Raw genomic sequence first — 22,950 nt, 5'->3', positions numbered from 1 at the left:
TAGAATTTTTTTTGTAGATGTTTGTAGATGTTTTGACGTTGATCGCTTTATGTATTAGCGATTTGCTACAAAGGGTGAAATGCAAAGGTGGTCTGCATAGTTAAGCGATATAACTGAAAAATCTAAAGTAGTCGGTTCATGACAGAAAAACTACTAGACCTGCATATTCGTCGTTGTTTGCGCAGGTCTGAGTATTGACAATTGGAAAGTCAAAAAATGCACAAACACGTCTTCATATACAGAATCTGTTTTCTTTGTTGATTTTTAAATTGGAAGGTAAATGAAAACAGTAAACAATGTTTTTCTATTTTTTTAAATAAATGTTTTATTGTTTCGATAGTATAAATGAAAACACAGGTGCCATAATTTGATATATCATATAAATACAGTTGAGTAAAAGAATCTAATGACATCACTTGTATCATACATAATCTGAAAAATCATTCGACATTGCAATGATCAATTATTTTCTAATCCTCATTCCGACATGCTCAAGATATTCACAAAGAAAATCAAACAAACAATCAACACTTTTGACAGTAACGACAGTAACGGGAGTTCGTTCGAATCAAATTGGAGTGGGTCATCATTAGAATACAGCGGCAGTTGGCAGTGCATCTAAACAACGATTATATTTGCAAATATGTCTTTCTCATCTCACTGTCTATAGTTTCAAGGGCTTTCCGTTGTCAATTAAACCAAAATATTAGGGGCTGACCCTTAATTGTGACATGGGATTGACTAATGGACAGATTGAACTGTGTGAGGCCTTGGTCGTGACTTTGTTACAGTTTTGGACAGTTTTTATTAAAATTTCTGTAATACTCTATTTCAGAATATCAACAATGGCAAATTTCGTCGACGATCTGGAGAATTGGATGACAAAACTGCCCGAAGGGGTTAGATCAACACCAATAAAATATTTAGCGATACCAGGTAATTAAAACAAAATTCTTACATGTTCAACGGAATCGATATTGAAGACGTTCATTCTTCAGGAAGTCATGACTCAATGTCCTACGGTATTTCCAAAGGAAGGCCATCTGTTGCTCCTGATGCCACACCTATAATTGATAGATTATACAAAGTAATACCGTGTGTAGTTAGACGGTGGGCTATGACACAAAAATTAACCACAACCCAGCAATTAAATTGTGGAATCAGGTAAAACACTGGCTAATTGCTGCACCTGTCAGAATCATACCTTTTTCACTGTCTTTTCTTTTCAGATATTTTGATCTACGAATCTGTCTCAATAGTAAAGACAATTTTTTTTATTTTGTTCATGGTTTGTATTGTGAGGAAATAAATAAGCCATTAGCAGAAATCCAACAATTCCTTGAGAGTCACCGTGGTGAATTTGTTGTACTAGATTGTCAACATTTTTACAATTTTTCCGACAATGATTTTGACATTTTGGAGAAGCAACTGATTACAAGTTTCAACTCCGTGGCCAAATCAAATTAAAATATCTAAACTACAAAAATACCTGGAAACTTCTTTGGAAAATCGATCGCCAGAGTGTGGATTTGTAACTCAATGTGTTGTGACACCTCCAGTTGACTTCATAGTACCAAGGTAATGTCTTTTTACTAGTTAAAACCAGTTATAATTGACTGCAATCTGTGCTTACTTATTTTTTGCCATCCAGATTTTTTATGTCTCTTCGTCGTGCATGTGCAGAAAAAGTTCGCAAAGGTTTATTTGCTTGGATTAAAACGCAGAAACCAGGAAAATTTGAACGGGACGAAAAACCAACTTCGAACGTTTTTATAGCAGATTTTGTTGATCTAAATAATAATGAATTTTGCAAAATTGTGGTAGGTCTTAATGAACAGTTGTTGATTTCGGCAATTTAATGTTTCTCTTGTGATTTAATAATGGATGTAAAAAAATTGTAATCATCAATATTAGTTTATTATGATACCGCGGAATATTGCCAGCGTTATACACTCGTGCATATTACACAAAACACGATTGCCACGAGTGTCTGTGTATGTAATATAAAAGAGAATATTATGCGTGCAGTATTCTCCACTATCATAATATACTATTATTGTATTGGCGGAAACGACCAACTTATAGAAATAATGTAGGCTTATGAACTCTAGGTAAATAATATTGACATCAGGCATATCGCCAACTGTGTCAGAATTAATGTTCGGTATAATACTCTGAAAAACAGTGTTTAATGTTGATATATTCTTCTTCTTTCTTCTTTTTTAGCCTGTTTCTATCCACTGCTGGATGTAGGCCTCTCCAACTTCTTTCCATTTCGTACGATCCATTGCCATTTGCTGCCAGTTTGTACCTGCAATATTCTTAATTCCGTTTGTCCATCTCTCTGGTGGTCTACCTATAGCTCGTCTCTTATATGGTCGCCAGTTCATGATCTTTTTGGTCCAACGTTCGTCTGTCCTTCTTGCAATATGTCCCGCCCAGCTCCATTTCAGAGATGCTATTCTTTCCATGACATCAACGACCCTGGTTTGTTGTCGAATCCATTGATTCGTCATTCTGTCTCTGAGTGTTATTCCAAGCATACTCCGTTCCATGGCTCTTTGTGTCACTCTCAATTTATCTTCGGATGCTTTCGTTAAAGTTAACGTTTCCGCTCCATAAGTGAGCACTGGAAGGACACAAGTGTCGAAAACTTTTCGTTTCAGACTATTATTCATTTTGCTTTTGAAAATTAGTCTGAGTTTTCCGAACGCTGCCCCATGCAAGACCAATCCTACGTCTTATTTCTGCAGTTTGGTTGTCCAGACCTAACTTCAGTTTGTGTCCTAGATAGCTGTCGACTCGTTCAATGACAGTGTCACCAATTTTGATTTCTCTATCGTCCCCGATGTTGGTCATGACTTTTGTTTTCGATAAGTTCATCTTGAGGCCAACTTTGCTTGCCTCTTCACTTAACTGTTGTAGCATAAGCTGAGCCTGACCTAGATTCGCTGCTATCGGTACAATGTCATCAGCGAAGCGGAGATTGCTCAGGAATACCTCTCGAATGTCTACAACCACGTATTGCATGTACCGATAAGCAGTGATGATACCCGACGTAACGCCTGCCTGTGATAATTAGTTTGACTGAAGTACAAGTCTCATAAGTTATTTTAGTGTGTGTCCATGCTTAGTTGAAATGTTGAACCCGTTGTAATTAGTACGATAATTCAAGATGTATGCAATTGAAAGATTCATAGATTATTGTTTTTAATCAACCGCCATAATTGATATGATATGATATGGTATGATGATGATGTTTATGTAAGTTTAGGCTAACTTTTGTAACTAAAAATTTTTTTTTTTAAATTCCAGTCAACAACCATTGATAATGACTGTGAACTACAGTCGAAATATTTGGTGACCATTAAATGAAACTTGAGCAATTCCGATACCAATCTTTAATTTACAATTGCTGCTCATTACCTACGAGAATTGCTCAGGTACTCTCCATTTATCTTTATTCCCATTTTACTCCAGTTTAACTTCTTAAAAATACTCTGCAGAATCGCCGTGAATAATATATTCACCTCAATGCAATAAATATATTTAACTTTTTCTAAAAATATTATCAATTGTCAATTGTCTGAAAAGTCCGACGTTACCACATATGTCACCTTACCATTTACTGGTTTTAGAACAGAATGAAAAAAAACGGATTTTGTTTATGAAGTGACCAAATATTACCTTCCTTTTGGTAATCAAGTCTAGAAAGAGTTCGAGTTCTAGGACACTATAAAAATTAAAAAATAAGTCGAAAAGAACAAAAAACAGAAAGAAAAATAAAAAAGCCAAATAAAAACCAAAAAACAGAACACAAAGAATCTACATGTTTTTTTTGTTTAAAAGCTAAAGAAACAAAAAAACAAAAAGCAGTTTGTTTTAAAAAACCAAGGTTCGAACAAAATTTACGTTTATCCACCACTCAGAAGTATCGGTTGAACACCTGTCCCCAGTAACTGGCAAAAACGACTGTCCGGGATGGTCCAAGCTGGCCATCATTAGAAGTGCTCGAATGTAGCTTTCGAATGACACCTCATTTTTTTTGGAAAATTGGATTAGAAATGGCGGGGAAAACAGCATCAAAGTTTGTTGCTTCAACAAGGGTGCCGGAGTTATGATAAATGTATGCAAGCAGACTCAATTCAATTTGTAACGAATTTATTGTGCAGCTTCAAATTCCTTCTTGTTTTTTTCTACTTTCTTTCGTAGACTTACTAATTTTCTGGTGGACATCTAAAAATGGATCATTTTCTTCAAAAACTCAAAATTTTGACTTTATTGATTCGGCCCACCCTGTATTTTCCACAAACTTTTTGTATTTGGTAACGTTGTTCAGAATTCAAAACTCTACTTTTTTGCCGAAGAAACTAAATTTTTATCTTTTCTGGTTCTACTGATATTCAGTGAAAAGTGTGAAAAAAATTGTCCAGGGTCTCAGCCTAGAACCCTAACTTTTCTTCATCGTGGTAATAAACTCAACCGAAAAACACTTTAAGGGGCCATTCACAAATTATGCACTCACCCAAGGGGGAGGGGGTCAGAAATCAGACATTTTTATATGAAAAACGCGTGCGAAACGGGGGGCGGTCAAAAATTAACCGTCAACCGCGTGCGTAATTTGTGAATGGCCCCTAACATGCTCCGGACCTCACTTTGGCACAGGTCGCCCATAAACTATACTAGAACTTAGAAAATTTCTAAATGTTTCATCTCAAATCTAATTTCTTTCTCAATCTGACGATATCGAACCGATATAACAATGACCTACAAAATTAACCGCACAATCTACTTTCAAATCAAAATACTATACTTCTTTAGTTGAAATTGAACATACAAGCAAACTACGGCGAACCCCATACCTATCATAATAAACTCCCCATGTCAGCAAGTGTTGTAATGTTGTGCTAGTCTGATTCACGCACCGTTTCCAAGAAAATTCGTTGAAATTGCTTCCACGATTTTCTTTTTTTTTCTTGAATTTTTGAATGAAACGAAAATATAACCCAATCGAAGGCGACGCCTGCGCGAAGACCAGTTTATTGTCGAGTGAAGACAACGTTCAAAAAGTGATATATTTTGTATTAAGGAAGAAAAACATATTTTTTTAACGCCAGTGGTCCACTCACATTTGAATTTCAGATCCAAATAAAAATTAACTGGCCGTTAATTTGAAATTCGTTTTAAGTTGAAACAGATGAGGAAACTTTCGCACAGTTAAAAGAAATTGTTATGTTTTTGAACACTCTCCGATGAAAGCATTATATTGCTGTATATAACAGAGTAACTGAAGCTTAAAAAATGCGTTGGAAAGGGTTTGACATTGAGAGTAATTTTCGGGTGAACTTTGTGGGGGAATGGATTTTCCGATACGATAGTAGCATACAAACACGCACTAACCATACACGTATATAACATGCATCAATGTAAATATTTTCTTCGAAAAGTCTTTTGGTTGGGGTAGTGAATCACCTTTCATAATACTAAGTTGTTGTGTTGATTCATTTTATTGAACGTTTGATGGAATATGTTAATTTAAAATGGTTTTGATATTGATTTTTAAGTGGTTCTAAATTAAATAGATATTTTGGTGGCACTTTGGTTAATCCGGATTCATTGAAAAATCGAGGAACCAGCATCGAAGCATCTAACCTGATGAAAGTTAAGAAAAGGATAGACCAAGAGATCAACAGTGATTTCTAAAATTAAGGAACTCTACGACGCAAAATTGAATCTAAGAAAAAATTGTGCATTAGCTGACAGCAACATAGCGAATCGTAGCCATTATGATGGCTATAGCGGTGATGGGGAGTTGGGAATGGATGATGTATATTATTCTGTTGTATTGGTCGTATGTTCAAGATTGACCCAGCCAGTTCTTTCGATCATCGGGACAAAAATTACTCAACTTTTATTTTCAACAAGCTTAGTGAAAACACGTCAGTAGTTTCAATCACATCGGTAGCAGCTCACACAAATTATTATCATTGCCACTGGAAAGGTAAGGGGCCATTCATAAAGTGCGCACGCAGTGTGCGGTCATTTTTTGACCCCCTCCCCCCCGTTTCGCACGCGATTTTCCATATAAAAAGTTCCAATTTCAGACCCCCCTCCCCCCTTAAGTGCGTTCGCACTATTTGAATGGCCCCTAACTAACATTACGCAATTGTTTTCATTTTGATTTCCCAACGAAAAATCTATTTTTCGTTACTGAGTTGAGAATAGTTAGTTATTTATGTCACAGACTAAAAAAAAGTTTTTAGATGCTACATGCATCGAAAACTCTACTTTTCATGTTTCAAGCACTTCTTTCAAAGCCCTCAGCATATAAAATCCATTACATAACTCGGCTTCACCTCGGATCAACTTTAATTTACACGAAAACTCGACAAGAAATGGATTTTTTCAGCACACGTCCTAACTTAGAATTGGTGCTGAAAAAATCGTAATTTCCTGCCGTGGTACGAAGATACTATTATGTAGCTAGGGATACAAAGTTGAAGAGTTTATGTGTGACTTTTTTTGATCCAAGGGAGAAGCAGAGGTCAATACCAGGTCAATGTCCGATAACTGAAAAGTTCGAAAAACGTAAGCAAGCGGATTGACACAAGCGACCTGACATTATACCACTGGAGGAAATGTGTAATAGTATATTACTTCCGAGGTTCCAACTTGTCAAATAACAACTTGGAACCTCGTAAGTACAATGCTTTACGTGATTAGGCAATGTAAATGAAAATGAAACATGCCGTAACACGTAAAGTACTTTAGGCATATTATTACTTGATGTGTATTGTCACACTCGACCTACGAAGCTGACAGTTCTCATATAATAAGATAATACATAAACGTCCGAACTACAAATTACAATTAGTGCTGAAAACCATATGTAAATCGAATATGGTGCCATTTCAACAAATTTGCAACTTTGGTATACTCATGGTATAATATACGAAAATTTAAAGATTAGATTGTCCACGATATATGTATGTGCTATTGAGAACTTTAAATTTCAGTCCATTATACTCATCAAAGTGTATAAAATAAATTCTACAATCTATAAATATGTAATTATATTATATATGAACGAACAACCACACTGCCAAACCTGTGTGACGCTACATGTGACCAATCGCCAATTAGATTTTCGGGGATTTTTCAGAAAGCAATGTGCTGTGTAATTGTCAAAGGTGTAGTTGGTTCGTGTTGTTCAAACGTATACACGGGAATTCAACAGAACTATTTCAATAATTTTGATCGATAATCCACATACTACTTGCGTTCTTTGATTGACTCTAAAGCATAATGGATTTGGGTAAAGACTGTATTACAACGTAACCGGTACAGTAAAATGTTTATTAATGTAGATATTATACATAAATCGACAATACTACGAAAATACTACACCACTGTCCAATAACAATTCATATACATGGTTGACTGTAGGTATTTTAATTTTCTCACAAAAAATATGCGCGAAAAAACCTCAAATAATTTTCTTGCTAGTGCCTCGTTTCTATCTGTTCGTTATAGACGATCACAGCAGAAAGCTTTTAATCATCGGTTAAAGTTGACACGATTTTGTCCGCATAGAAGAAAAGCTTCGATAGAACAGTTTTTTATTTAAATTCTGAATGGTGCGTAAAGAAAATGTTTGACCGTTAAAAATTTATTATATTTACCTGTGCGTACGGATTACAATAATTGAATTTTAAATAGTTTTGTTTGTTTGTTTCTATTGAATAAGGCACAAAATATGTGTATTAGAGAAATATACAAATTTCGTTAGAATTGATAAATTGCGGTGGATTGGATTTCGTAAACCTTTAAGTTAAAAGATGACTGATAAGTTGTGTTTTTGTTTCTCTGTTTAAAGTGTTTTGTACATCAATTTGTGTATGAGAAATAAAATCACCTTAAAGTACAAATCGCTTAATTAATTCACTGAATTTGTCAATAAAAAAGTAAGATAAAAAATTGTGCTGAACAGTAACTAATCAAGATTTAAAAAAAATATATCAAGATCTGGTTTATTGACGAGTTTATTTGGTCATAGTTACTTATGAGGCCAATAAATGACTTGCCAAAAATAAGATTTGGTTGGTCGATTGGGTTTTTTTTTCTTGAATGAAGTTGTTCTAACAGCATTATGTACATTTCAATGCTGCACATTTTACTTTTTTTTTAAGACGATTTTAATTTAGAGTAGTGGAATGGGGAAATTTGAGGAATTTTCCAACATTCCAATATTAAATTACAAATCCAATCGAATTATTGTTATTAAAATGTTTGTGAGTCACATGTGACATATAGCGGTTTGTAATCTTAAAGAGAAGCGTATCATAAAAAAAATACGGGACCCAACTTTGAGATTACTCATTTACCACATTTTCGTAACATTAATAGTGTTACATCTGTGTTACTTTGTATCAAAATTACCTAATTATTAAATATAATTTCCAAATACAAATTCGACATGTGTGGTCCTGATTAGCCGGGTCCTGTGTGATTTTGCGAATTTGCAATATACATTCTTTTTGCATAAATACTTTGAATTGAACCGTATTTTTCGTCTACCATATTGTACTGTGCAAATATTTTCCAGGTTACAGTTTATTAGTTTCTAAATACATACAATTTACGCAACTATTAAAGATACAGGGGACGTCAGTGAAATGTATAGACCAATTTGCTGCAGCAGTTTTTCAACTGGTCCACCAAAACAAACAAAAGTGTTAATGCGGATGAGAACCTCATACGCACGTGCGTGCTTTTTGTTAAAATGTATAAAGCCACATGAGCAGTTTTGTTTTGTATGAGTGGACCAGCAAATTCATGCCTAAAGCCCCTGTAACAAATCAAAATTTAAAACATTACATACACTGGATACACTTCCGATCAATATTATAAAAGCATGTTGTGTTACAAATATTGTAATGTTGATTTTTTCAGCACTAAACCCAAGTTTTCCGTACGAGCGAAGCGAATTAGAGCTTCTGCCAGACACCCCATCTAATAAAGTGTAATTTATGAATGGACACATTAAATGCATATTATGTGCAGAAGAACGCTCACTGGACTATCACCGTGACTAATATAAATGTAACGAATAACGAATATCGAAAATATAAATCCGTAGAAACATTCTTGTGAGGAAGTAATTCAAAAAACAAAATTTTGATAATTCAACCAAGGTCTCTTTATTAATCCAAAACTCAAATTGACTTATAACGTAATTTTTGACACGCTTTAAAATGTAAAAAAAAAAGTGGTGAACGCTCCTACAATTACGAATCAAATAAATATCGTTTTGATAAAACATCGCCCGCTTGATTGACCGACAATATTCTCCGAAGGTTTCTTCCAAAATATACACCTGTAATAAGTAAAGCGTAAAATAATATATATTCACTCAGTAAATACATATTACACATACCAATCCACCTCATAAAATCAATTAAATAATTTAAAATCAAATAATTATTTACACACTGATAAATGAAGAGGGTCGATTCCTACATGCATTTGTAGTTATTGGTATTACAGTCGTGTTAAACGTGTTCAGTTCATTTAAATACGTTTTTAACAGCCTAAACATTTTAATGGTAATACAGTTTTCAGTGAATAAAAATTAATTACTGAAGGAAAAAGAGGACAAAAGTCAATCCAAAAATAAATACAAAAATAAAAATGAATTAACCTCATCCTCACATCATATCAAAAGTGATTATTTTCGGATTTTGTGACTGTGTGTATTGTAATAACATGTGTATTAATGCATAGATAGCGAAATTGTTTTGTTTTCATATAGCTATGTGTATGGTACTATACATACACCAAACATAGATATTTTTCTTGTTACACGTTTTCGAATTTACACATACTCTGGAATTGAACACTCAGAACTAATCAACGACAGCACTAAACTGAATGTTAAATACATCCGACCAGTTTTCTCAACAACTTTAGCAGAGAAAATATATAGAATCAGTTTCGTTCGAGGTATGTGTTTTTAGTCTCAACTGCATACTGATACGCTCAGTGTATGAAATATAATATTTGAATGAGTTCGCAAAGATCGAAGTTTTTGTTTTGTGATTCGTCGAATAATTTCAAGAAAATATTCAAGTAATGTGATTTTAACAAATTTTAAATTATTTTACACATTTTTGTGGAGAAATTATAATTAGTTTCGAATGTCAATTGATTTAGAGAAAAATGGTTGGTTCAACTATCTTGTTGTAATTAATGATTATTTGTTCGAATGCTTCATTGATCGTCTTACTTTCACAAAATTTAGTTAATGGTTAAGCCAACAAAATTTCAAAGTGAGTTGAACATTTGATAGCATTATAGATACAATACGTTGATGTTTATACTGTGTTGCGTTTACTTATCGAAATAAGTTCCGAATTGCACACAACGTTTTTGATTATTTCTGAAAATTGACCCATACCTTGGTAAAGCATGACTTTCAACTTGCGCTTCTCATGCACAACTCGTAAAAACCACGGTTAGTGGTAATGTTCTATTAATTACTTATCAATTTATATCGACCACGACAAATTTATCTTCATTCTCTGTGAATGTCCTTATCTACGATAATGACGAATAACACGTACGCATTGACCACATATCTTTTGAGAAAAAAAAAACATTTTCTGCTTTAGTATACGACGTGTACACATTACCGTACATCCACACATTATGATCTAATATTTCTTTCATACGCATCTTGTCTCTCGACTATTTATTCTACACGAATGTGTACAAAATGCAGATGTACCTGTAATCGTCGCAGTTGCTTGCATTCTAATTTATGTTTAATGTTTGATATAGAAACTCTCTATAAATCACTGCAAATTGCTATTCAATCGGAAAAAATCTGTTAGAAGTACTTTTATCTGATTACAAACCATTCAATATCATTTGATATTAGTTGCTTGGACACAACGTTCTGTCGACTAGAGTACCTCTACAAAATAATTGATCAGTCTCACATTAAAAGTGAGTGTTTTTCGTTTCTCAATTAATGAGAAGCAAAAATTCACCAAACGTGCATTTATGACTCATGACTCAGGGAATTTCAAGAAAAGATCACGAACACTTTCAGTTCGCGAGGCGAATATTTAATGTGACGTAATGAAGGAGAGATTTATACTTTTATTGACGTCACGCCACGAATTTGGTTACATTAACATTACGCGATCTATACATTTACAAAATGTCATTATGGACGGAAAGCGGATGTTTGAAAGCTCGTGTAAATTTACATTTGGAGCATGTAAAAAATAGCGAGATTATAGTTCGTTGGGATATTTTATCCACAGTTGAATTTAATGTTATATTGTCGTCTGCCCATATTAGATGTAAAACACGACTCTACATGACCCTATGGCTCTGTAAAATACCAATTTTCGCTGATATAAAAGTAAGCTGAAAGTCGTGGATGGCGTTGTTGTTAATCGAAATACCGCCCTTCTATACCGTCTTTTGAACTGTCACCATGACGTGGAGACGTTTCTGATTTTCCAAAACCGTGTTGTTTCCTACCAGTGTCCCTATTTTCAATTTTTGGTAGATGTCATTTTTCGTACAAAAGTGGGACCCAGAAGTGAAGAATGTTGAATTTCCCTGAAATGTATAGAATGTGTGCGTTGTCAGAAAAGTCATTAAACAAAACAAAGTATAAACATAAGCAACACGAACATTTTGCAAAATTAAAAGATCTGCTTTTTGAAAATGGAGGGTTCCAGTTCGAACAGTTCCCGCACAGCTAAGGCTGTGTGCACAAATTGTTTTAATATGAAGTTATCACAGTTCTCGAACAGTTGATGCTGCGGACCACAGTTGTGTTATAACGAACTGGAACAACCTATATGAAATTAGCACAGTTTTCACAGTTGAGGCTGCGGACCACAATTGTGTTAACGGACTCTATTGCATCCTTGCATTTTGTTTAATCTGCGCCAAAAAACAAATGACTTTAGTTTGCGAATAATTTACTTAAAGAAGTTTAATATTTTTTGCAGATTGAACGTCAGGAAACTAAATACGAAAAGTTACATTGTTGTCACAAAAAATGAAACTATAATGCAATTATAAGACCATAAATTCATTTACCGTTGTACATCTCTGTTTTTGTTTTGTGTTTTTGGTGGCGGTCTAAGAAAAAAAAAATCCCAAAAATCGTTTTTAAAATGAGCGATTTTCATATTCTAAAAGTATATACAAACAATTTAAATTGAGTGAGATCTGATCGTTTATTTAAATATTAGACTATTTACTTTGACTTCGGATATAGTAACAGAAGTTGTTAAACCAGTTATAACACACACGAGTGTATTACGACATTTTGTACACTAACTTGCCGATGAAATAACATTTTCTTCGCAAAGACTTTAAAACACCATGATGGATCAGGATAATATAGGTATTTGTAAAAATATATTTATTGTTCATATTTTTGTTTTGTATGCATTGTTTTAAGAGCAATATTACAATATGATAAATTATTTCCTGTTTTAATACAAGAAAGTAGTCGTAACACTAGAATTAATAAATGAATGTCGACATTCTAAAAACAGTATAGCTTGCTTTGCTATCATAGCACTAGTACATTGCATGTGGAAATGACGCTTTTTGTGTGTAATATGTTGAGCCGTGCGCAGTGTTACACAAAGTCGATTTTTGTAGCAATAGTCACAAGTTTTCACTAGGTGCAATATTTTGCTTTCCACATGAAAATTACTAATTCGACTCGATAAGTGAATTTCCAATGTCTCGATATTGGTCCGGCGAAGCCCTAGCCATCCGAAAAAACTGTCCCTGGCGGCTTGTCCGGCTCCACTCTAACGAGTTTTTATGGCCACTCGACGGAAATAAGGTGCACCTGGTGAAAACTACCCTTGCAAACCCGGGGTGAAATGTCGCACAACTTATAGTTGAGTCGAGTTGATCCAATACGCCTCACTAGCAACCAAACTTCGTTTTGACGCATTCAAAATACCACCTTATTTTGACAAACCAGACACTGAATTTGTTGTAATGGAGTTGCCGTGCCGCGTTTTTTTTAAGGCAATATCGACATCACACGAAAAATACCAATTTTTAACTTTGTTTCATTTTTGCACACCAAATGACGGAGACACAAAAGAAAGACATCACAATCACAAATTATTCATTTTCGAACATAGAAACGGTGACAGGAGACGTATTATTCAAGGTTCTGAAAGAACAGGTTAAGACACCTACGAAGGTGGGTGACACCAACTTTGTTAAACATTTTCATTACAAATTGTGTGAAAATTCAACTTGATAAAAATCATTAAATTTGTTTAATTTTTGTTAATTTTTTTTTTGGTAATTCATTTAATTTATTTTTAAAAGAGTAAAATTTTCTATGACAGCATACACTGTACAGTGTTATCACCCTGATTTTCCTAGTTTGTTTGCTAGAAAGGTTATTAGTTGATCAAATATTATTCAACATGGTACAGGAAAACCAGGAAAATATATCGTATAAAATCAAATATTTCTTTCCACAAGTCCAACAACCTTTTGGTTTCAAATAATAAAGCTGTTCTCTAATTAGACTGCCGTATAACGATGAAAGTTGAAAAGCTTGATGCTTGGATCAATTAATTCTTATTACTGAATAGGTAAATCTTTCCTCGGAACTTAAGCAATATGTACCGAACATGTCTCGCAAGAATGACTACATAACTATGAAGAATTCTGTTGCCAAGCTACGTGCTGGACCAATGTCGTTCATGTTCCCGTATATGCGGAAGCTTTCTTAAATTAAATCAGAAACCATAAAGCCAGAAGTGGAAAATATCTAAGAATTTAGGTTGTCTAGAGATGTACTTCCTTTATTAAAGCAATGAAAGCCTTCCTGCTTTATTTTACCATATTTTAAAATTCAAAATGGCTGCAACTGAAACGGGAAGAGTTTGCAACAATAGGTGATTTGGAGACGTAGCTTCTTAAACCAGCCCTCTTCATTTTGTAGCTATACTTTTACCAAATATTTGTAACTAGTCAATTTAAATCTAACCTATTCACGATTTATGGAGTATGTTCGAATAATAACCGATAACTACACTGAATCTGTGAATTTCAATAAAAATGAGGTATTCAAAAACTGTTTTAATCTGTAAAATAAAAACTTCATGCTGCTAAAGCGAATTATGGTGTGTTAATCTTTAGAAAACACAATTTAATTTGTTTTTAAATAATTTTAAATTTAATCGATGTTCCCAGAGTCAGTGCTTCTCAGTCTGTTCCCAGAGTCAGTCTTTCCAGTCTATGATATTTTGGCGCAAAATCTGAATTCGCTAGTTTGTAAGTTTTGTGCTAAAATATCATAGACTGGAAAAACTTAATTGATTGGGAGTATCAATAACTTTTCAAACTCTTAGGAAACAGTGAAATTTATTTTTTAGAATGAACGAGTTTTAATTGAAAAATTTAAATACCATGTTAGCTATACAAGAGTGGCACAAAGAAAATGTCTGATAATCTAGATTTCAGAGCCAAGTGATTGTTGATAGATAATACTTAAATTTAGATATTTAAATGTTGGTTATTGCTTGTTTTGTGTACAATAGCTTACATTATCAACAACACATTTCAAAATTTTTTATTAAGTTGTGATCTTTGCTCGATTTATCGGTCATGTCAAACGTAAACAAATTTATTGCGAGACGTTTCGCAGCTTATTGCTGCATCATCAGTCTTTATTATCTAAAACATACAAAACAACCATTCTTAAGAAACTGAGCGAGATGCTTATTTACAAATTTACAGGTCAAAACTTACAAGAACATTTACTACTCTGACACTTATAAACAAAAGCTAGATGACTGGCCAAAACATAAACAAAAACGAAAGCTCTCTTATCAAGTGGATGGCACTTCTACAGATGGAATCAAACTTTTATACACTGCACTGATATTATCTGTGTCTCTTCTGAAATTCATAGTCGGATGTTAATGTTAATGTTAATGTTAATCAGTCGTAGAATCAGAAGGTACTGGATATTGAAAAACAGACCAGCAAAAAGTCCAGCTCACGATCGAACTCAAGATCCAGCTCAAAACCCGGTCCATTACAAAGGCATGCAATTCGGCGAACGTTGCTCGATCAACATAAGCAACATATTATGCAAAGGTGTCGATGATTTTAAACTGGGCTATAAGCCGATTGTCACGAACCGTTCCATATTTTCTAAACTAAAACAAAAAACTGCAACAGTTGATCAATACGAAGTGGTGTATAGCATTCCGTGCCTAGGTGATGGCCGAAGAGCCACTTGTGATCTGGAATATGTTGGTAACACGAGTCACAAAGCGAGGCTGAGATTGGGTCAACATGTGGATGACATCAAAACGTTTAATCAAACTGGCGATTTGAACAACACGACAGCTCTGGTGCATCACTTCTATGAAGCTGGTCATGTGCCAGACACGGACAAAATGCAGATTTTAAATATTGAACGCAACTGCACGAAACGTAGAGTTCTGGACTCATTACAAATTTTGACGAATCCGACTATGAATTTCAGAAGAGACACAGATAATATCAGTGCAGTGTATAAAAGTTTGATTCCATCTGTAGAAGTGCCATCCACTTGATAAGAGAGCTTTCGTTTTTGTTTATGTTTTGGCCAGTCATCTAGCTTTTGTTTATAAGTGTCAGAGTAGTATAATGGCAAAACTGGTCGGTGGATCGGTGTTTACTAAATAAGCAAATGTTCTTGTAAGTTTTGACCTGTAAATTTGTAAATAAGCATCTCGCTCAGTTTCTTAAGAATGGTTGTTTTGTATGTTTTAGATAATAAAGACTGATGATGCAGCAATAAGCTGCGAAACGTCTCGCAATAAATTTGTTTACGTTTGACATGACCGATAAATCGAGCAAAGATCACAACTTAATTTTACATTTCACGGTCGAGTAAAAAGTACCGAAGCTCCACAACATCCAGCTTGGTACAACATAAATAAAAAATTTTTATATAGAGTCCTATTGCATTGAAAAAAATAGAGTTGTTGACCGTATCTTTATCTGCCGAATTGTGATTCAGAACAATCAGCAACTAATTACCAAAAAAGTGTCTTTTTGAAGACAATACAAACTTTTTTACAAGTTTGGCAAAAACAATGTGATTATTTGAGCTATCCCGACAATTCTACTACTTAATACAGAGAAATGATAAGTGGGTACGCAAGCTTCACCTGTCACAGGCTTTACTTTCGTCTGCTTATTGGATGCTGCATATTCACAAAAGGCTTACTTTCTTGATTTTCATTGATTTTCGATATTTTCTCCATAATTTTTCGCGTTCGGGGTGAGTGTATCCGTGTATCGCATTGCAATATGTGTTAATAAAATTTTCATTGTATGACGGTAATATTTGAATATATTAATAAATAATGAAACGTCTTCCTCATCTTTGCTTTTTCGTTTTTGGTACAACGATGTCACAGAGCGAAATTACGGCTCTTTTGTTCGTTACAAATGATTCGTCTTTAAATAAACCTTATATCATAGCACTGAACCAAGCACTAGAACCAAAGCACCTAGCAGGGTAACAGAGGTTTTTGCACGTCAAGTAGAGTAGTATTTTGATACCAATAATACCATTAGCAGCCTTAATGGTAATTTTGCAATGACATTAAGAAAAAAAAGGTATTGAAATATTCGCATACTTCGATTAAAGTACTACTTTATTTTTTTCTATTACCCTGCTAGGTGCTTTGACTAGAACAGATTTTTTTAACGGAAATCTGGCCTCTCTAATATGATCTGCAACAAAATAAACAACATTTTTTGAACCGCCACAAGTACAAATTTAATGAGAGCCTCCAAAGTGACACAAATTAAAAAATTTTAGTTCACTTTAAAACGTGGACAAGTAGGTCACTTCAAACAGATTAATAGAAATTCGCACAAATAATGGTCAAATATTATTATTTAATGAAAATAGGTCAATAAACAATTCGATGAAACATTTATTTATCGAAATCAAAATACTGTCAACAACTAGAGCATGTGTGTCCAAAATATAGTGAACCGGCAACTCTGATCATTTATAATGACAGCATAGAAGGGTTGCATACGCAGACCCCTCTTGGAAAATCTGTTCTAGAGCTTGGTTCAGATGCTATGCTTATATACATTATATATACCCAAACATATACCTGCTGTCGTGATATCTGTACAAATTTTCATCCTATCGCGAGAAAGCGAGAAAATGACACCTCACAACAAATCTTTATAGAAATGCGATTATTTTTTTACTTAAAACACGACTATCAACCAGTTTCATTTTGTATTAACTTGTGCTTCTATCTGCCTATTAGGTAATAAACAAATACTTTGTTCTTTGCTTTGATTTGCTCATATGTGTCTGGATCAAATATCAAAGTAATATTTTTGTTCCAGCTGAGTCGAGACAATTCTTAAGAAAACGTGTCTATGGCACATTGCCTAAAAGTGGTGATCTCGGCTAAAGACCTTAGACCTCGCCTTAGACACTTTCAACCACCTGACAACGGGATCACTATTTATAGTCTTTTTGTATTCTTAGTTTATCGGAAATGGAGCATTAATGAAAATTGTAATCCTAATTGTACTCTATTTTGGAAAGGTCGATTTAATAAATGTGTAAGCCTCATTGAAAAACAAACCAGTTGAAATACTGGTATTGCTTGGTACGTATTCTATAATTTATCTAAAAATAAACTTCAAAAGCTTTTCAAACTCTGACCACTGTGTTCTTTGTGAATATATTCGGATCTCTTACATATATTAAAATAATATAAAACTCTCGTTCAAATATCGATTATTTTATTACATACACCGCCAATTCGTTCTAAATATATAACAAATTTTGCTAGTTTACACTGAACACCAATTCAAAACCAAACACACCACCCAGCATCTGTTTTTCAGATTCGTCATTTTTTTCTCGATTGGTCGATCAAATGTGCATTTCTCATAATTTCGTTGTCTTGCGGCCATCAGAAAACGACTCATTACCGTCTCGCTCAAAGCCAGTTTTTCTTATTCTTTGATCGCAAGCCAGCAAAGTACCATACCGTCTTATTACTTACTTACTTAACAGCCATTTCTAACCCAAGCTGTGGCTGACTCCACAACAGCATTTTGCCATCTTTGGCGATCATCGGCAACAACTTTCCAATTGCGAATACCCAGCTCACGTAGGTCCTCTTCCACGCAGTCAATACACCTTTTCTTTGGGCGGCCTCTGGACCTAATGCCGTCGTATTGGCTCACAATAACTTTCTTTGCCACTCTAACATCGTTCATGCGGATCACATGACCCATCTTACTAAGATGATCTTAGTCGTGCAGCTTTGATGACACTAAGTCTTATTGGGATTTTTTTTTTGTTTCGGCGTGTGGGATGCATTCCTTGCCTTCAGCTCGAAATACAACCTACCACAAAAAATGTCACCGCAAGACAGTAATGTACTATGCAAGTTGTATTTCGAGGGTGTTGTTTATGGCCACAGCGTATACACAGTGAAATACGAACTCTTTTTTCGCACGTTACAGAACCTATTATCAGCAACGTCAATAGATCATTGTCGTTTGAGATGTCAAATAAGCTGTCATTTTCACAAAGCTAACCACAATGTTACAAAAATTTATATGTAGCTGTCATTGTTTGAGGTTAGCTTTGTGAAATTGACAACTCATTTGACACTATTTTGAGAGAAGAACAGTTATTTGCACTGATCTATCTTGCGTTGACCAGATTTCGAACCATCGACACCAAAACGTTTTTGAACACAAAGCAGCGGCTTTAGAGCCACACAATTTAAATAACTAGACAGTTTTAATAGTGTCATGTCATCTCAGTATATTTTCTATATTATTGTCATTGTAAGTTTATTAGGTTGTCGAAGTCACAGTCACAGTTATTTATCTAGACGGATAAATCGGTTGTTTAATTGGATAAATCGGTAATTATTAACAAGTGCAACTGTTGTTGTCTCGTTTTCGCTCATATGACAAACATGAGAGGCAATAGATCATTGTCAATGTCGTTTGAGCTGTCAAATAAGTTGTCAATTTCACAAAGCTAACCTCAAATCGAACAAAAAAAGTATTGGGTTGTGAGACGCCACACAAATTGTCATACATTTCAAGGGGCGGCTCTGTGAACGAAACATCTTTTGAGGTTAGCTTTGTGAAATTGACAACTCATTTGACACTTTTTGAGAGAAGAAACCGCTATTTGACACTGATCTATATCGGCAAGCTTCGATTGTCCTTCTCATGTATCGATGATCTTATATTATTGTCGCACAAGTTGATTGTAGCACACGTTCGAAACTTTGCACTTGTGCTACAAAAATCGTCTCTGTGCAACATGATATACTTTTGCCCGAACTGGGTGCGTATAGTAATACTGCTGATATTCACGCACGAGGGCAAATTGTCAATTCGTTGGTATTTTTAAATGAGACGTTTACTAGTGACTCATTAGAATACGACGAATTTTCGATTGAGATGGAAAAATCATTTTTACAGTTGAAAATGATGTCATTTACAAAATCCACTTGGCTATCAACCAAAGAATGTTGTTATCTGGCAACATGAATGTGTATTTTTTTTGCGAAAGTATAATACTATTCCTTAAGAAAATTCATTCATTGTAATCGGAGAATTTCCTTAAATGTGACGGAAACCTGTGCGAACTTCCAAAACAACTGATATTGTCTTAGGTGATAGATTTTTTTTTTGGCATTATATATATATACTCAGGTGTTAGTGGTTTGACTATTACATTTTTACCACTTTACACTGTCAACTTCAAAAAATTTTCAAGACCCAAGACTGAAGGCTTAAGTAAAAAAGACATTAGCAAAATCAGCAAAAAAATTCACTGATCGACAATCATAATTCACGGTGAGCTTGAAAAAAGTCTAAATAAAAAAGTCGTTGCATACGAAATCTTTTTATGGATAATTATCTAGGACCATGCGACGAGCGTAGAACGAGCGTGGTAAATTTCTGCCATGTATAGAAGTGTACTGAGGAAAATAGATTCTCACGAGGAGAATCGCGAAAAAATGTGTTTATTTTGTTTTAAAATAAAGGGATGGACTACAAAGACCCATTTTACAAACATTATGCCAGGTGGAAAGGTGGAAGTATCAATTGGTCTTCTATCCATGGCAGAAATTTACCACGCTCGTTCTAAACACTGTTTTTTGCGCGCTTATGTGATTGTAAAGGCTCCCATCACCTACATGTATACACTAACGGTTTAAAACCAGATTGGCGTCACAATATTCGACAAAATGTTTTAGGAGTTTGAGCACTTCCACTGAGAATTGCTCAATCGTAAACTGGTAAACAATAGTAATGGATATAATCAAACATATTTAACGTATTTTACAAAAATAAACGCAAATCCAAGGAAAATAGAGTAAAAAAAGTTACTTTTTTGATCAATTTAATAACATTTTGAGCAAATGAGGTGTCGTTGTAAAGGTAAGACTTGAGGCTATCAAGTGATGGATGTGACATCAAAACATATTGACATTGACTTTCACAAGTCAAAAAGTTTCAGTAGAGCTGACAATATTTTCAAATTGACTTTTCTCAAAAAAATACCGTTAACTTTTTTTGTTAATACTTGATATAAACTCGTCGCATGGTCCTAGATAAAAAAATTTCGTATGCAACGACATTTTTATTTAGACTTTTTTCAAGCTCACCGTGAATTGTGGGTTTAGAAAAAAGTGTAGGCTTTTAAAGAGGCAGTAAACGGCTTCTAGGGCTACGTTCGCACTGGGTATATCATACGAGTTCATACACTGCTAAAGTGCATGTGTTACAAACGCATATCAATCTTCAGAGCCCCCAGTACTTCGTACGAGGCTGCAAATTAAGTTTGAAGATTATTTAGATGATTGGGCAATATTCAACCACGACACTAACATTTTTGTATTTCTTTTTAGAAAACGTTGTAACAAGCCATGGTTCCGATGAAAACTCTCAAATAAACATAAGTGATGTCAGTAAGTATTCTTCAATAGTTCAGTTTTAAAAACGATGAATTAGTATCGAAAAAACGTTACGTAAAGTTCTTCATGACTGAGATTTTAAGTAAAATAAACTACAATTGATAGATCAAAATTTTGACCACTGGCAGTGCAATAGCATACCACAATTTTACGCAGCGTAAACTGCTAAAAAAATATGTTAAATGTTGAAACGGGAACACTCTGTTCAAAATTGTGTAATACACACATGTAATGGCAGTCATTGTTTTGGCAGAAAATGTAATTGATTTTTGTAGTGTTTTTTACACTGAAATCATTTCTTTTGTCAAGTTGATGGAAGACATGGGAATTTCAATGCTCTTCGATAATCTACTTTCAGTTTCAATTGTGCATTATCGCCGGGAATTCCTACTTAATCGTAGTAGCTATGAAAAATCGATATCAGTTAAATTCAATCAATATCCACGTTTAATCGCGGAAAACTTTAAGTATCAATCATTGACTACTTATGTAGCAGACAAAAAATGAAATTTACTTCATATTACGTATGTGACAATGAGTAATAAATTGATAATGTTTGAATTTGATTAGTTTATTAAGATATTATAACTTATGGGAATTTCAAGTTATTATTCTAATCTAGACGTAACATTTCATCTCAAGTAAACAAGGTAGTAATGGCTCTTGAGTTTGTAAAATAATCCACGAGTAATCCCTTATTTTGAAACTGCGAGAGCTGTTAAAGAAATTCGTTTTTCTATCGGACCAATATCGGACTGAATTGACTTGGAGGCGTTAGTGTCATCTATTTTTATGAGATAGACGCAGTGCCTACTGTGATTTCATCAACTTCCGAATATTTTCTATGTTCATGCTAGCTAGAAGCTGTAGTGAGTGATCATATCATGATTTCTAAGTCCTAACGCTCGGCAGATGAATGAATCAATGGATAATTTATTTAGAATAATTTCCATTCAAATAACTTACCACAATTACATTAAACATTTAGGAATTAATCCTGTCGCTAATTCCATGTTCTTTTAACAATTTCTGAAATTTACAAAATGAGATTTCCTCAGTAATTTCCTCAGATGTTGAATTAAAATGTAAAAAGGAGATTTTCTGATGATTTACTCATAGTTGTCCTCGTCACTGAGCGTTATGTATGTAGGCTCAGCCCGTAACGCTAAAAAAAGCCTCTTTGTTTCAGTTTCACTACGCTTTCTATGTAACACTCACTCATATGATATTCTAATGGTCCGTTGCCAATGCGCAACGTTACAAATATCGAATGTCCTGAATAACATCGTATAAACTATTGACTCACGCACACTCATCAATCTTAGACTTTGAAGCAATTCAATAGTCTTTGTTTTACGCTTAAATCTTAAGACATTTTTCATACACTTGTCCTGCATCTATGTTACATAGACTAGCTAATTACTTTAGCGGAGTCCTGAGATCGCGTACGATATGATGGCGATTTGTTTCACTATAATATTCAATTATAGATCAAACAGAGAAATGTTAAGTTGGTACACTTGCGGCGATATAGAAGGAATATGCAAGGGAAAAAAATTAAATATTTAATAGTGAAAAAAATTGTAGCAAATATATAAATATTTGTCCCAAATATATTTAATTATTTGCCACAAATATATTTTTAAATGTATCGGTATAAATAAATTAAATAAGGTAAAAGCAAAATAAAATTGCTTTCATTTTATTTGTCCCAAATATTCAATTATTTATGCCGAATTATTTAAAAATATATTTGTGGCAAATAATAAAATATAATTGTGACAAATAAATTTATCTGAGAATTTTGTGGCAAATATAAATTGCAAACCATTCTTTCCAGGGGCGTTCGAAGCTCCAAATTTTTATTTTGACGATGTTATGG

General features: G+C 34.1%; 2 protein-coding genes across 10 annotated transcripts in view; both read left to right on the top strand.

Annotated features, from left to right (window-relative positions):
* The first annotated feature begins 220 nt into the window (after positions 1-220).
* On the top strand, positions 221-2,266 carry LOC119075293 (PI-PLC X domain-containing protein 2). The gene is given in 7 exon segments (XM_037181705.1): positions 221-388; positions 497-760; positions 836-936; positions 999-1,164; positions 1,230-1,442; positions 1,444-1,578; positions 1,652-2,266. Coding segments are annotated over 6 exon segments (852 nt in total). The 5' UTR covers positions 221-388; positions 497-731; the 3' UTR covers positions 1,860-2,266.
* A 4,935-nt stretch (positions 2,267-7,201) lies between these two features.
* Positions 7,202-22,950, top strand: part of LOC119075291 (embryonic polarity protein dorsal) — a 30,157-nt gene continuing 14,408 nt past the window's right edge. For 2 of the 9 annotated variants that reach the window (XM_037181690.1, XM_037181692.1), the window contains exons 1-2: positions 10,200-10,328; positions 21,003-21,062. In XM_037181690.1, coding sequence (XP_037037585.1) covers positions 10,304-10,328; positions 21,003-21,062 — 85 coding nt within the window. In that variant the 5' untranslated portion in view covers positions 10,200-10,303. The other 7 variants (XM_037181693.1, XM_037181694.1, XM_037181699.1 and 4 more) reach the window with 7 other exon arrangements.

The sequence above is a fragment of the Bradysia coprophila genome, unplaced genomic scaffold (genome assembly GCF_014529535.1).
Source record: "Bradysia coprophila strain Holo2 unplaced genomic scaffold, BU_Bcop_v1 contig_197, whole genome shotgun sequence".
Taxonomy (NCBI): domain Eukaryota; kingdom Metazoa; phylum Arthropoda; class Insecta; order Diptera; family Sciaridae; genus Bradysia; species Bradysia coprophila.
Note: the sequence above shows the minus strand (reverse complement) of the source record. Positions and strands in the feature narration are given on the sequence as shown.